The sequence below is a fragment of the Haliotis rufescens genome, unplaced genomic scaffold (assembly GCF_023055435.1).
Source record: "Haliotis rufescens isolate VD_foot unplaced genomic scaffold, xgHalRufe1.0.p SCAF_8, whole genome shotgun sequence".
NCBI classification, from domain to species: Eukaryota; Metazoa; Mollusca; class Gastropoda; order Lepetellida; family Haliotidae; genus Haliotis; species Haliotis rufescens.
The window spans coordinates 46,778,209-46,790,978 of NW_025964372.1; the positions used below are offsets into that span (position 1 = coordinate 46,778,209).

A 12,770-nucleotide genomic window follows, 5' to 3' on the forward strand; every position below is an offset into this window, starting at 1 on the left:
TAAATTAAGTACGAAATAATGTTTCTTTGGTACGAAATTCGTTGGGTCCTGCTGAACTAATACGTCCTAACATATGTCATTGAATGCCAGGCCCATGCGCATGGTGGCTCAGAAAACTATGTTCTCATTTGGCAAAACAAACAAAATGCCATTATGTTTTTTCTTATTTTTCACATTTAGACTCTCCTAAATGAGCTGTAGCTGACTGCTCATATGTGCACGACCCGTGAAGATTCCGGGGTAGAATAGGTTTTCAGCAACCTATACTTGCCGTAAAAGGCGGCTATGCTTGTCGTAAAAGGCGACTAAGGGGATCAGGTGGTCAGGCTCGCTGACTTGGTTGATACATGTCATCGATCCCAATTGCATGGATCGATGCTTATGATGTCAATCACTGCACTGTCTGGTCCAGACTCGATTATTTAAAGATCGCCGTCATATAGCTGAACTATTGCTAAGTGCGGCGTTACACAACAAACAAGACAACAACAAAAACAACATAGATAAAATAAGATGTAAGTGCAATTATCTTCAATACGACATTAAACCCAGTTTCATTTCATCTCGCCTCACTTCATATCACTGGCGTCAGATCAATATGAGGCAACTCAGTCAACTGCGTGTTGTTCTGCGAGCCGTGACGATGACGTAAGGACAGCGTAGCCCGTTGGAGTATAACACAGAACACTCGTTTCTTCAACTTACACTCCCTCTCAACGGTGAGTTGTCTTTAGCCTTCTTTTCTGTTCAATGTTTGACAATTCCATAATGGTAGAGATATTCCTCGAGTGTTTTGCCTGTATTTGCCTTAACCCCTGAGTGATTGCCTTATTTGCCTTAGTCCCCCTGTGTCTGCCTTATTTGCCTGTGTTTGCCTGTATTTCCTTTAAACCCCAGTGGGTTTGCCTGTATTTGCCTTACTCCACTGGTATTACCCATGTTTTCCTTAACCACGAGTGTGTTTGCCTTAATATCCCAATGTGTGTTCCTGTATTTGCCTTAACCCCCTAGTGTTGTCCGCATTTGTCTTAATCCCCAAGTCTCTGCCTTATTTCCCTGTGTTTCCCTGTATTTGCCTTAACCCCAAGTGTGTTTGCCTGTATTTGCCTTAATTCCCCAGTTATTCCCTGTATTTGCCTTAACCCCCGAATGTTTGCCTTATTTGTCATAATCCCTCAGTGTCTGCCTTATTTGCCCGTGTTTGCCTGTATTTGCCTTAAACCCCGAGTGCGTTTTCCTGTATTTGCCTTAACCCGAGTGCGTTTGCCTGTATTTGCCTTACTCCCCTGGTATTACCTTTGGTGTTTTCCTTAACCCCGAACGTGTTTGCCTTAATATCCCAATGTGTTTACCTGTATTTGCCTTAACCCCCGAATGTTTGCCTTATTTGCCTTAAGCCCCAAATGTCTGCCTTATTTGCCTGTGTTTCCTTGTATTTGCCTTAACCCCCATTTTTTTCCCTGTATTTGCCTTAATCCCCTAGTGTCGACTGTATTTGCCCCAATCCCCATTGTCTGCCTTATTTGCCTGTGTTGCCTGTATTTACCTTTAACCCCAGTGTATTTGCCTGTATTTGCCTTAACGCCCCAGTGTATTTCCCTGTATTTGCCTTAACCCCCGAGTGTTTGTCTTATTTGTCTTAATCCCCCAGTGTCTGCCTATTTTGCCTGTGTTTCCCTGTAGATTGCCTTAAACCCCAGTGTGTTTGCCTGTATTTGCCTTAATCCCCAGTGTGTTTGCCTGCATTTGCCTTAATCTCTTAGTGTTGCCTATGTTTGCCCTAATCCCCCAGTGTTGCATGGAATTACCTAAAACCAAAGCCTAAATTCCCAGTTTGGTCTACAATGATAGCAGAAAATGAATTCCCTCTACTGGAATATTGGGATTTCTCGACATTACATTACATTCCTTTGTAATAAAAGTAGTCCTCTTCGGTGGGAAATGGATTGAATAGCACCAGACTAATTCAGTTAATCAGAATGCAGGAATTACAATGAACACAACGAAAATTTAATTAACAAAATAATAATTCAAACTCGTCAAAAGTTAATACCAAACCGTGTGTGAGAGCTGCATCACTGCAGTCCTCTTTAATCATGTCACAATGTGTTAGTGCCTTGATACGATTCTTATTACTCTTGTATTTTGAACGTGTGTGTGTGTGTTAAAAAAACACATTCCATAATCATATGTGTTAAAAAAACACATTCCATAATCGTAAACATGTATTTATGAATTATGGACCTTTAGTAGACCGTGCAACATTCAAAAAAGCACTATGATTTTGGGAACTGAACGCAACAAAAACATTTTAATTATCACAAGAATTCTCTACTACAATCCATTGTGCGATTCTAACTACAACATGACCATGTGTTCATGAAGCACTATCAAATTGAGATAATACCAAGTGTTTCGGAAAAGGTGAGCGTATTTTGCCCCACCGATTGCATCTGTCACAGTCTCATTCACAGGGTTTGCAAAGGTCGAAAACGACTTTTCCTAAAGAGAGGTGATTTGACTGACCCTAAACACTTCCGTCCTATTACCTGAATACATGGTATTAAATATTTACAGGGTGTCTCACTGATCTTGTGTCATCATTCTGCGCTTCCAAAGAAGTATACTAGCCACATAAGGAAACTGTGCACGGAGAAAATATAGATATAAGGGCACACCGTCCACATTTGAAATATAGGTTTGAACACAGCAATTATTGGAGACATTCAAACGCTCATGCACGTGCCGTGCGATATGACGTCATTGATGGGGGCCTATGGACGTGCAATGTGTTACTGCACGTGCATCCTGTGCAGCTGTACACAGAAATGTTGTCTTTACAGATGAATCGAGGTTCAACATTTCCCACAGTGACGGGCGCCAACGTGTCTACCGGCGTTTGGGAGAACGTTATGCACGCAACTGTATTGTGGAGAGGAATCGTTTTGGAGGTGGCTCTGTGATGATTTGGGGTGGGATAACAGCACGGCACCGAACCCTTTTGTGGTTGTTCAGGGCAATCTCACCGGTGTTGGCTACAGAGATCAGATTCTGAGGCCTGTGGTCATTCCTTTCCTGCAACGTCATGGTCCGAGATTGACATTTCAACAGGAAAACGCTCGTCCTCACACGGCTAGGGTCGCAATGGATTTCCTTCACCATAACAATGTCATGTTACTGCCATGGGCTGCAAATTTTCCAGATCTCTCCCCAATAGAGCATGTGTGGGATGAAATGGAGCGCCGTCTGCGTCGTCTTCCACATCCTCCAGATAACGTCCGTGACTTGGCACAGGATTTGAGGAGGATATGGCAGGCCATTCCCCAGGCCTTCCATGCCCATTTGGTGGACTCAATGCGTCGCCGATGCACTGCTGTGATTCACGCACAGGGTGGTCATACCCGTTATTGACTTTGTGACTTTGTCGTTTGACCCCCTATTCCATTTTGATCTTCTGACGTCATCGTAGCAGATGTTGTTCAGGTCCCGTTGACATTTTCTTATGGTCCGATCACTCAGCTGCTACAGCGCCTGCATCATTTTGTTCTTGCTGTGTTGTATTTCAATCCAGAATATATCTTCTCCGTGCACAGTTTCTTTAAGTGGCTAGTATATTTACATGGACCAGAAAGGAGACAGAAAGGGATGCTGGGGGTTTAAGGATCATGGGCTAGTTCAGAAACTGATCCATGAAGAGGCTAAAGCCTACCAGCGTGTATGTGCTTGCGTGCGTGCGTGTGTGCTAGTGCGTGTGTTCGTGTAGGGGTGAGGGTGGGGGATGAGAGAGTGTGCGTAAGAGTGTGTTTATGTGTTTATGTGTTAGGATTTGTGTGTGCGCCTGTGTGTGTGCCTCTGTCTCTGTGTGTCTCTGTGTGTCTTGAAAACGACAAAAGCCATTCCATAATCCCATGATAGCTATGCTAAAGTCCTTTATGTGATTTCTACATTATGGTAAGCATATGATAATGAAGTAAGTACCTTTAGTAGACCAGGCCACATCCCAAAAAGCACTATGACTGTGGTAAATAAAAGCGACAAATGTAGATTTAAGAAAATCTGGAGTTCAGAGCTGAACGCTCGCAAAAAAGTTCAAATAAGAATTCTTACGCTGTACCCGTCCTTTCGTATTCTTTGGGTGTTGTTGTTTTGACGAAACATGACATTCAGGGTAATGACACCCTCACACGAAGAATCAAGTGAGACAAAAGATCCCACCACACTCTTCCCTCAATAGGGAATTTACCAATTATAATGGGAGAACGTGGTTTGATTAACGTAGAAGCTCTTCATGATAGAATTGTTATTTATTTATTTGATCATCCTCTTGTGAAGCATGTCAAGACTCCTAATGAAAACAAGGCATTCCACAGTTTTCTTAAACAAGCCCAGGTTTTAATCTGAATGTCAATGTTGATGGTTCTGTACTGCTGGACGGTACAGAAATGAGTGTCAACAAATTAAAATGCCATATCAAATCGGACAAGACTCCTTTTTCAAAGAGAGGCTATCTGAACAACCACTGCATCGCGTTTATGTGCAGTGTGTTGTTAGGATCAGGAACCCTGCATAGTCATTCACTTGGATGAAGTCGGCTGGCCTGAAAAGTGAAACAGAAGTCATTTGTTTGCTGCTCAGGACCAGTCACTTCCAACTTCAAACCGACAGTGTGTTATTTTGCATAAAAAATGGTCATGTTCATATTCGTTCGTAAGAATGTCTGGTATCTGTGACCAAACTCACACTGATCATGACAGTAGCTGCTTCACTCTTCTCATTAACGCGTACTGTGAGAGCGCGACCCATATGTTCCTTGAGACGTCATGTGCACGTCACCCGTTAATAGATCCTCATTGATACAAAGCATGTGATATCGCCTTTGATACCCGTATCAAATTCGTCGCCATTGAATATCCATTTCTTGTTTGTTTCATTTTAGCCACCTTCTAAACATGGGTGTATTCTCTTTTGCTCGAAAGTTTAGAACATAAGATAATCGAAATTTTGTTTACTGTTTGCTGCACCGAGCTATGCCATTGTTGCAAAGTTTATTGCATATTTTACGCGTGCTATAGCTTGATGTTCGAAATAACCGAGTTCATAAACATCGTATGTGCACTAATGCCAGTATCACTTCTCGCGCATTGTTTCCGTCATCCCGACGGCATTCTTGACGTGATTCGAATCTCATTGTGACGTAAGGATGGAATGACGTCATACCAGAACGATGTCAGGTTGTTGAAGTCATTCGACAAATTGTGTTTTTCTAGGACAGCGGTGGTGATCAGTGAATTTTTCTCTAAAGGGGAGCTTAAAGGGCTTAAGAAATAATGGCGAATAAAGAAATTACTACGCGCACATGTTTGTCATGGTGGTTTAACGAAACTCGCTTTCGCTTGGCAAATACAATAATTCTGACACTCGTTTTGTAAGACCAGTATGACACACAAGCTCGTATAATAACCTCTATATATGCAATAAGTCAGTAATATAAGATGAATATCGTATTACAAGTAATAAATAATGTGCTGACATTTCAAGATCACTGTGAAACAACATATACGAAAATTGTCAATATCCGGGAGAATTGAACCACGTGACTCACTGTATAAGCACACGACATCAGTGCGCCTTGACCAGGCCTATTAGTGTATGTGTCCTACTCAGTCGATGAGCCGCCATAGACACACGTACAGTGGATGTAAAGGTAATATAAGGTACTGTAAGGTACGGTAAGGTACTGCTTTGTAAATGTTTGCGTCAGGGTCGGAACACTGTAGGGATTCCAAGTCAGACCCGCTCAAGATTGGCCAGTTGATTGTATCTCTTATCAATCTTGTTAAATACCCTTGACACATGTGTCATCATAGCTTCGTTTCAGAAGGGACGTCACCACTGCATCGATTTAGCATAGAATTTCAATCGGGCTATGATAGCGAGTTGGTCAATATCAAGGCGGAATGGAGATAACACATTGGATAATTCAGGATGGGTCAGAATTGGGCCACAGCTCCTTGTATTGGTTTGACAGGTCCGGACGCGATTATTTACATTTAAACCAGGGCACGTTTGTCTTTGACCGTTGTCTTACCAACTGAATTGTTACTAAGTGAATTGTTAGTTGAACACCACTTGGCAATGGCGGAACTTCTTTTTTTCCCTATCATTTGTCTTGATGATAGAACAATTTCATGAAAATCTTGGTCGCCAGCGGGATTTTAACCCGCGAAGTCCGCACTGAAGGCAAACGAATGTAGTCTTCTACCATGGCGACATGGGAGAAAGGGTATGAAATTGACAACTAAATATTTAATGACATCAGTACCAATTGTTTTTCCCTTTATGAACTGCGAAATGTGTTTTATGCAATTTTTATACAGTATGTTACTCTATGCATTCTAGTATTTGAACAATACTTGTGATTTTGTAGCTTCTCGTTCAAACGAACAGATAGAAAAGACATTACTATTATCTTGATCAGGGCTATATTTGCTCATAATAGCCACATCAACATGGGCAAGTAATAGTTAGTTGATTGATAAATGTGTTCGAGTTGGTCCAAAATGAATGGTATACTTGCCCCGGGACATGCATTTCATTACCCAAATTGGCAAAGTGCGAGGTGCACGTGCGAAAGGCTCGGGGGACACATTTCACGTGCTTAACACGCAGGGCCGACTCACACAGTGTTCTCACAGGTGAGCTCAGAGTTCCTGAATATCTTTCAAAATACCTTTAACAAAACAATGTGTTTTAAGCATTGTAGGTGCAATAAATGTTGGACACGGTTTAGGAATGTTGGACCACTCGGCGCGCCTCGTGGTTTAATTGACCATTTCAACGATTAGACACTGGGTCCTCGTCGTCTGACCTATACTTTGTTCCTCCGCCACCCGTGAATAGATGACTCTTACAGGTGGTGTTGTTGAGACGTCAAAGTGGACACGATTTTTGGATAAAATCTTTAACAGGCATTTCTCCGAAGTTGACAGATGACAACGTTTGACAACGGAGACACAATTTATCAACTTCTATACTCAACAAGAAAAGTTCCTGTGACACCAATATTTAAGTGTATTTTTCAAACAAGTAAAATTGGGTTTTCAATATTATAGTACATGTATGGAATCAAGTCACAAAAACGCAACTGCTACAGAAAAGCATGCATTCTATGCAAAAGTTGACTTTTATGCAAGCCCAATTCATTTCACTACACAAGAATGGATATAAAAACACGCGCTTTAACGAGATTCCATATGCATTGTTTAGCATCGTGCTGACAACAACCACTCAGAAAAACAACAAAATTACGCAATTATTCAACATTACGAATTGCCACGCCTGTCCGAAAATGAGCGTCTGCAAGACAATTTAACGTCCACAGAAACAACATTTGATGTTTATGGCAACGGTGGCAATAGACGAATGCAGTCAGAGACCATCCTCGGAGTGGTAGGCCACGCGTAACCAAAAATCGGATTCGAACAACACACCTACCAAATCGATTCCAGCCAGCAACAATGACTAAAAGTCACGACGAAATTGTTTCAGATTTGGTAAAAAACAGAAATTTGCATTAAATCTTATTCAATGTCACAGGAACTTTTGTTGTTCAGTATAGATGTGTTAATTATACATAATTGTGAAGATATGAAAATGCACTTACCACTACATAACAATCAGATTGTCATGGCAAACAGTTAATGAAACTTTCACGTCTTTCTGTGCTATTTAAATTATCTATATGGTCACAGAAAGTATTAATTTCATGTTAGGGTATCTATTGATGCAGGATGAACAAACCATGAGGGGCGCAGCAGTGTTTTATTGTACGATAAACAACGACTATGAGTCGTCTATTTCTTGTATATGATATCAACATTATGAACTGCCTCTTAAAGGATGTTGATAAACTGTACAAGCTTTAAAGATATTTACCCAAATGTTAATAATAATAACTCCCTGAACAGAAACTGACTTCAGAAATGTCAAACAAGTTCATTTTACGAACAGGATGGCTAAGTTTGGTATTTCATGCATATTCTCACAATCTTCACGTCGACTATCTGTACCATTTCTCCTAATACAGATTGTCCTGTCTCCCACTTTTGGGTGTGATCGTTCTGCCACTACCTCTATCTGTGTAGCTCAGCTACATCTGGGGGAAACAACTCACTGGACACTTCCCTAAAAAATCATCCAATTTGAGAGCACATATTCGATTCACAGAAATGACGTTATGATAAAAGAATGTTTTATCGTGAAATAAGCCACGCTTTGTTCTTCATTGTTCTCTGTGACATATTGAGTAACTATCTTATATCTATAATTAAGTGTATGCATAAAGATGTGATAGACCTTGGCATGGTCTACGTGTTGGATGTGGCATAACTTTCCAAACAGTGAGTTCATATTCCATGCATTTGAGGTGTATAAGGAATGAACTGCTATAAAATAAGTTGTCAAGAAATAAGGGGATATAACTCTAAAACTATTCTTCTGGGGTGGACAATGGACCTGTTTGGGCAGAGTTTGGTGTCTTGCATTATTCTTAAAACAATGCTTTCTCATTATTCTTATTGTGTACTGAGGTGAATACATATTTAATGAAAATATTAATTGCATTATTTCGGTACTAAAATCTGGTTTGTATTTTTTAAGATGAGTGAATAAGCCAACTGTAACAGAAGTATACAAGAGTTAACCCTTTCATTCAAGTAACAGGTAATTCTCAACACCTATCAAAGTCATGTATCCCGCAATGAGTGTATATTTCATTCTATTTTTGATGAAACCTTTTTCCTTGGTAGATCTTATAGTGGTCTTCTTTTTATTCATCAGAAGGCAACATTACACAATCGTCTTGGATCCCTGTTCCTAATTTAGCAAATTTTCAAAATGGGGGCTCACTCAATTCGTCGCGCCACTCATGACGACTTCGATGAGTTGATGCAGATTGGTGATGTGTACCAGGGGATGGACTATCTTGGGCATCGCTACCACACTTACATCGACGACCCAAACAACAGATCATACGTCTACGTGATAGCAGATGAAATTGTAAGTAAAGGTTCCACAAAGTCGTTTTTCGCTGAAAACTGCTATGCTCTATTCTACATCCGTTAATATTTATGAACATTACTACGCTAGTGTGTCAGGTTATTTGTACCAATGGCGAGTATTATAGTGTCTTGTAGGGTGGTATTGTTAGACTGTTCCTAGTTGCACTACGAGTCCCCTGTGGGAATTTCGGTTCAAATTTTGTCCCCAGCAACCTATTCTTTTCGTAAGATACTAATTAGTGGATCGGGTGGTCACGATGTGTCATTTGGTTGATGGCATGTCATCTACCCTGATGGCGTCGGAGATCAATCACTGGTTGTCAGTTCCAGAGTTTATTAATTGTTTACAGACTACTGTCAACGAGATGGAATATCGTTTAGTATTGCTTTAAACAAGCAAACATGATAAGGTTATTATAATGTATGTTTAAAAATGTGACTGCTTCCGTTTAATGGATAGAGTGTCTGCCCGGAGAGCGGAATGTCGGTGGTTCGATCCCCGGCTGCGACATGCCAAAAGGCGTTAAAAGATGATACATTTTATCTCCCGCAGTAGGCATTCCAGGGATAAAACAAGGACTAGTCAGCTCGGAGTCTGTATACTGTGTCTGAGTGGGGTATTTATGTTAAACTGTGGCATGGTATCTCAGTATGGTATCACTATAAAACTTATATTTATTCCGGACTGGAATGCACGCACGCACGCACGCATATAAGTGCAATAATCTAGAACTTTGGAGTTATAACATTGCATTGCAGATTGCCCTTTGCTCAGCATTCATCATCGATGATGGGCAGACCTTCATGATCAGAGGAGCCCGGACGAAGGAAGGTTTCCGGGGCCAAGGGTTCTACGGCAAACTCAATAAATACGTCTACGCCCAGTATGGGAAGATACCGTCCATCAAATATGACGTGATGACGACCGGCAATCACAACTACGACGCTAATAAAGATCGCCTGTTAAGAAAACACACAGAATTAAATAGAAAGGTTAGTTTTAAAACTCGTACGAGAGATTACTGATGACAAACATGCAACATAAAACAATGGGATTTTTTAGGATATTACAAAACTGGAGCAGAACCATAAACTGTGTTCGTATTGTTGCAGTGAGTGTCTTTTTGATGTACTTGGCCATATTTGAATAACGTTTTCTTGTCAGTTAAACAAGCATATCTTGACCCGAAATTACATGTGTCCAAAGCTTTAAACGCAAACTAATAGACCCGGGGTATTCTTATTCGTGTGTCTTTGAATACGTCTGTTCGTTGTTTAACGCCGCACTCAGCAATATCCAGGCCATATGTCGGCGTACTGTAAATAATTCAGCCTGGGCCAGTCAATCCAGTGATCTATATCGTGACGACGCCGAACAGCCAAGTCACCGAGCCTGACCGCCCGATTCATTTCGTCGCCTATGCCGACCATCTTAGGTTACTGGGGACCTGTTCTAACCCGGAACAGGGAAGTTCATAATGTAATGCTCGGTGACTTGGCTTATTGAGTCTCCTCGTATCCTGGGGGGCGCGGGTGGCCCAGTCGTTAAGGCGCTGTGCAGAGTTGCGTCCCTTGGGCACGCCAGAAACCTATGATTGTGGGGTCGAATCCCGGTCCTCCCCGATTATGTTTCTAGGTTTTTCAGCACCATACCCGTGCTCGTGGGGTTCACCGAAGTGGTAAACGTCTTAGACCTGCATCACTTCGGGCTTTCCTCGAACATTAAGCTGACACGCCATGATGTAACTGGAATACTGTTAAAAGCGGTGTTAAAATCCAACTCACTCACTCACACACTCCTCGTATCCTGATGGCTCGTAACATTCCTGATAATAATATCAATCACTTCATTGTCTGGTTCAGATTTGGCTATTGTCATGTAACGGGAATATTAATGAGCACGACCATGAAAGAACAGGCCAAATACCCACAAATGTGAGTAAGGTGTGGTTCAGTGGCTCTGTGTGAATAGCTTCATCCCTCGGTCAAGTCAAGCGCCATCGGATATGTTTCTAGTCCCAGTTTCATCACGATCCGTGGTTTGTTAGCGCCATACCTTGGCTTCACAAAATGTTCTCATTTCTTAATCTTCTCTTTTCTTTTCGTTGAAATGGTAAACAATTGTAACCGGAATACCATTAAAACTGGCTAGTCGTGATATTATTAAAATATACGATTCAGAGATGTGTAGACGTCAAATACCATATGGTGTACTTGTAAAATTCGATTTGTGCTAGGTATTGATGCTGGAAGGTAGTTTTAAACTTCTGTTACCATGATAACTCTACTGTATTTTGTAACACTGTCCTCCCTGAACCTATTGTATATTACATCCACAGAGTCTGGTTCATGGTCGATTCAAGATGTCAGACACACATGTTCGTGAGCTAGAAGGACCATATCCGGTCTTGCAGGAAATGACGTCAAGTGATCTACTGGACCTCTTTGGTTCTGAAGGATCACGCAAAAGTCTTTTTCCAGTGAATAAAATTGTGATAGATTGGATACCCCTTCGCTTCCTCCCCAGCAATATGAAGTACATCTTGGAGCCGGAAGCACTGTGTCTGAGGTCAAAAGGCAATAACGGCGAAACAACATTACTCACGTTTGGCACGCCTAGCAACTGCGAGCTGGGCCTCCGGTACAGCATGGATATATTTGGAGATGACTTCGCAGATTTTCCGTATCACGTGAAACGGCATATGAGTCACGTGGCCACCCTGACGCAAGGTTACGTGTTCCTGCAGATGGTTATAGAGGAGAGGTTCAGGGAAAACGCCGTCAATGTTCTCCCACTTTTAAACCTCCCACCTTTCGAGTTTTCATGGACAACCCAGATTAACTTTGAAACTACCTTTAAAGTGATAAAATGATGAACCCGCTCTGACTGATGATGTTTTTGCAAACACTTGCTTTTATCACTATTTGATAGTGCTTCATGACCACATGCTTATGCTTTGTGCAATGGGCTCCGCTTTTAGAAGAGATTCCATATGCTTTGGGAAAAGTTTGTATCAATGCATTATATTGTATGAATAATTTTATTTCAGTAAGTGGGCCATAGAGAATATTACACTCATAACTTGTCAATAACTTTGTTATGATAACATTGAAGGCCAAACGAACTGTAGATGGAAGTTTTGTTTGTTTGTTTGTTGTTTAACGCCGCACTCAGCAATATTCCTGCTATATGACGGCGGTCTGTAAATAATCGAGTCTGGAGTCTTTTTTCTGTTTCTGTGCATTGTACCACATGTCCCCTTATTTGATAGATTGATAAATGATTTAAGTTATATAGGCGCGATCTTTAAGCATAGAGCATTAAGCATGGGGCACCTTTCTACTTTATGTTTACTGCACGACATCAATTAGTGCTTCTCGTTGTTCTTCGGACTGAGCAGCAAACACAAACTCGCATATCTAATAAAGATTCTGAAGGTTTCTTTCTGCTCCCGAGTTCTATGTTTATTCTATGATCACTCAACCTATCATATACGGCCCTGCAATTCGCTGTGCAGCGTTGAGTCCATTGGGCACTTCAGAAACCTATATTGTGGCTTCGAGTCCCGGTTCGCCCCGATCATGTTTCTAGGTTTGTCAGCACCATACACCTGCCCACGGGTATCACCAAAGTGATAAACGTATCACTGGAATACTGTTCAAAGCAGCGTTAAACCCAACACACCCTGTCACTATTGGTGGGTGGGTGAG

The 12,770-nt window shown here is 41.4% G+C and overlaps 1 protein-coding gene across 2 annotated transcripts; it reads left to right on the plus strand.

Annotated features, from left to right (window-relative positions):
• The first annotated feature begins 572 nt into the window (after window positions 1–572).
• Window positions 573–12,491, plus strand: LOC124126971 (histidine N-acetyltransferase-like). 2 transcript variants are annotated; one of them, XM_046490497.2, is made up of 4 exons: window positions 573–719; window positions 8,839–9,057; window positions 9,819–10,052; window positions 11,399–12,491. In XM_046490497.2, exons 2-4 carry the CDS (start codon window positions 8,896–8,898, stop codon window positions 11,930–11,932), a joined length of 930 nt encoding a protein of 309 aa, XP_046346453.2. In that variant the 5' UTR covers window positions 573–719; window positions 8,839–8,895; the 3' UTR covers window positions 11,933–12,491. The 2 variants fall into 2 exon arrangements, with proteins under 2 accessions (XP_046346453.2, XP_048244780.1); XM_048388823.1 differs by lacking the exon at window positions 573–719 and having other exon boundaries at window positions 8,700–9,057.
• Window positions 12,492–12,770: the final 279 nt, after the last annotated feature.

What these genes read in the sequence shown, in the direction of transcription:
- LOC124126971 (XM_046490497.2), top strand. Translation starts at nt 8,896, where the DNA reads ATGGGGGCTCACTCAATTCGTCGCGCCACTCATGACGACTTCGATGAG. An exon ending in ACGTGATAGCAGATGAAATT is followed by an intron (nt 9,058 to 9,818) that starts GTAAGTAAAGGT and finishes ATTGCATTGCAG; the next exon opens with ATTGCCCTTTGCTCAGCATT. An exon ending in ACACAGAATTAAATAGAAAG is followed by an intron (nt 10,053 to 11,398) that starts GTTAGTTTTAAA and finishes TTACATCCACAG; the next exon opens with AGTCTGGTTCATGGTCGATT.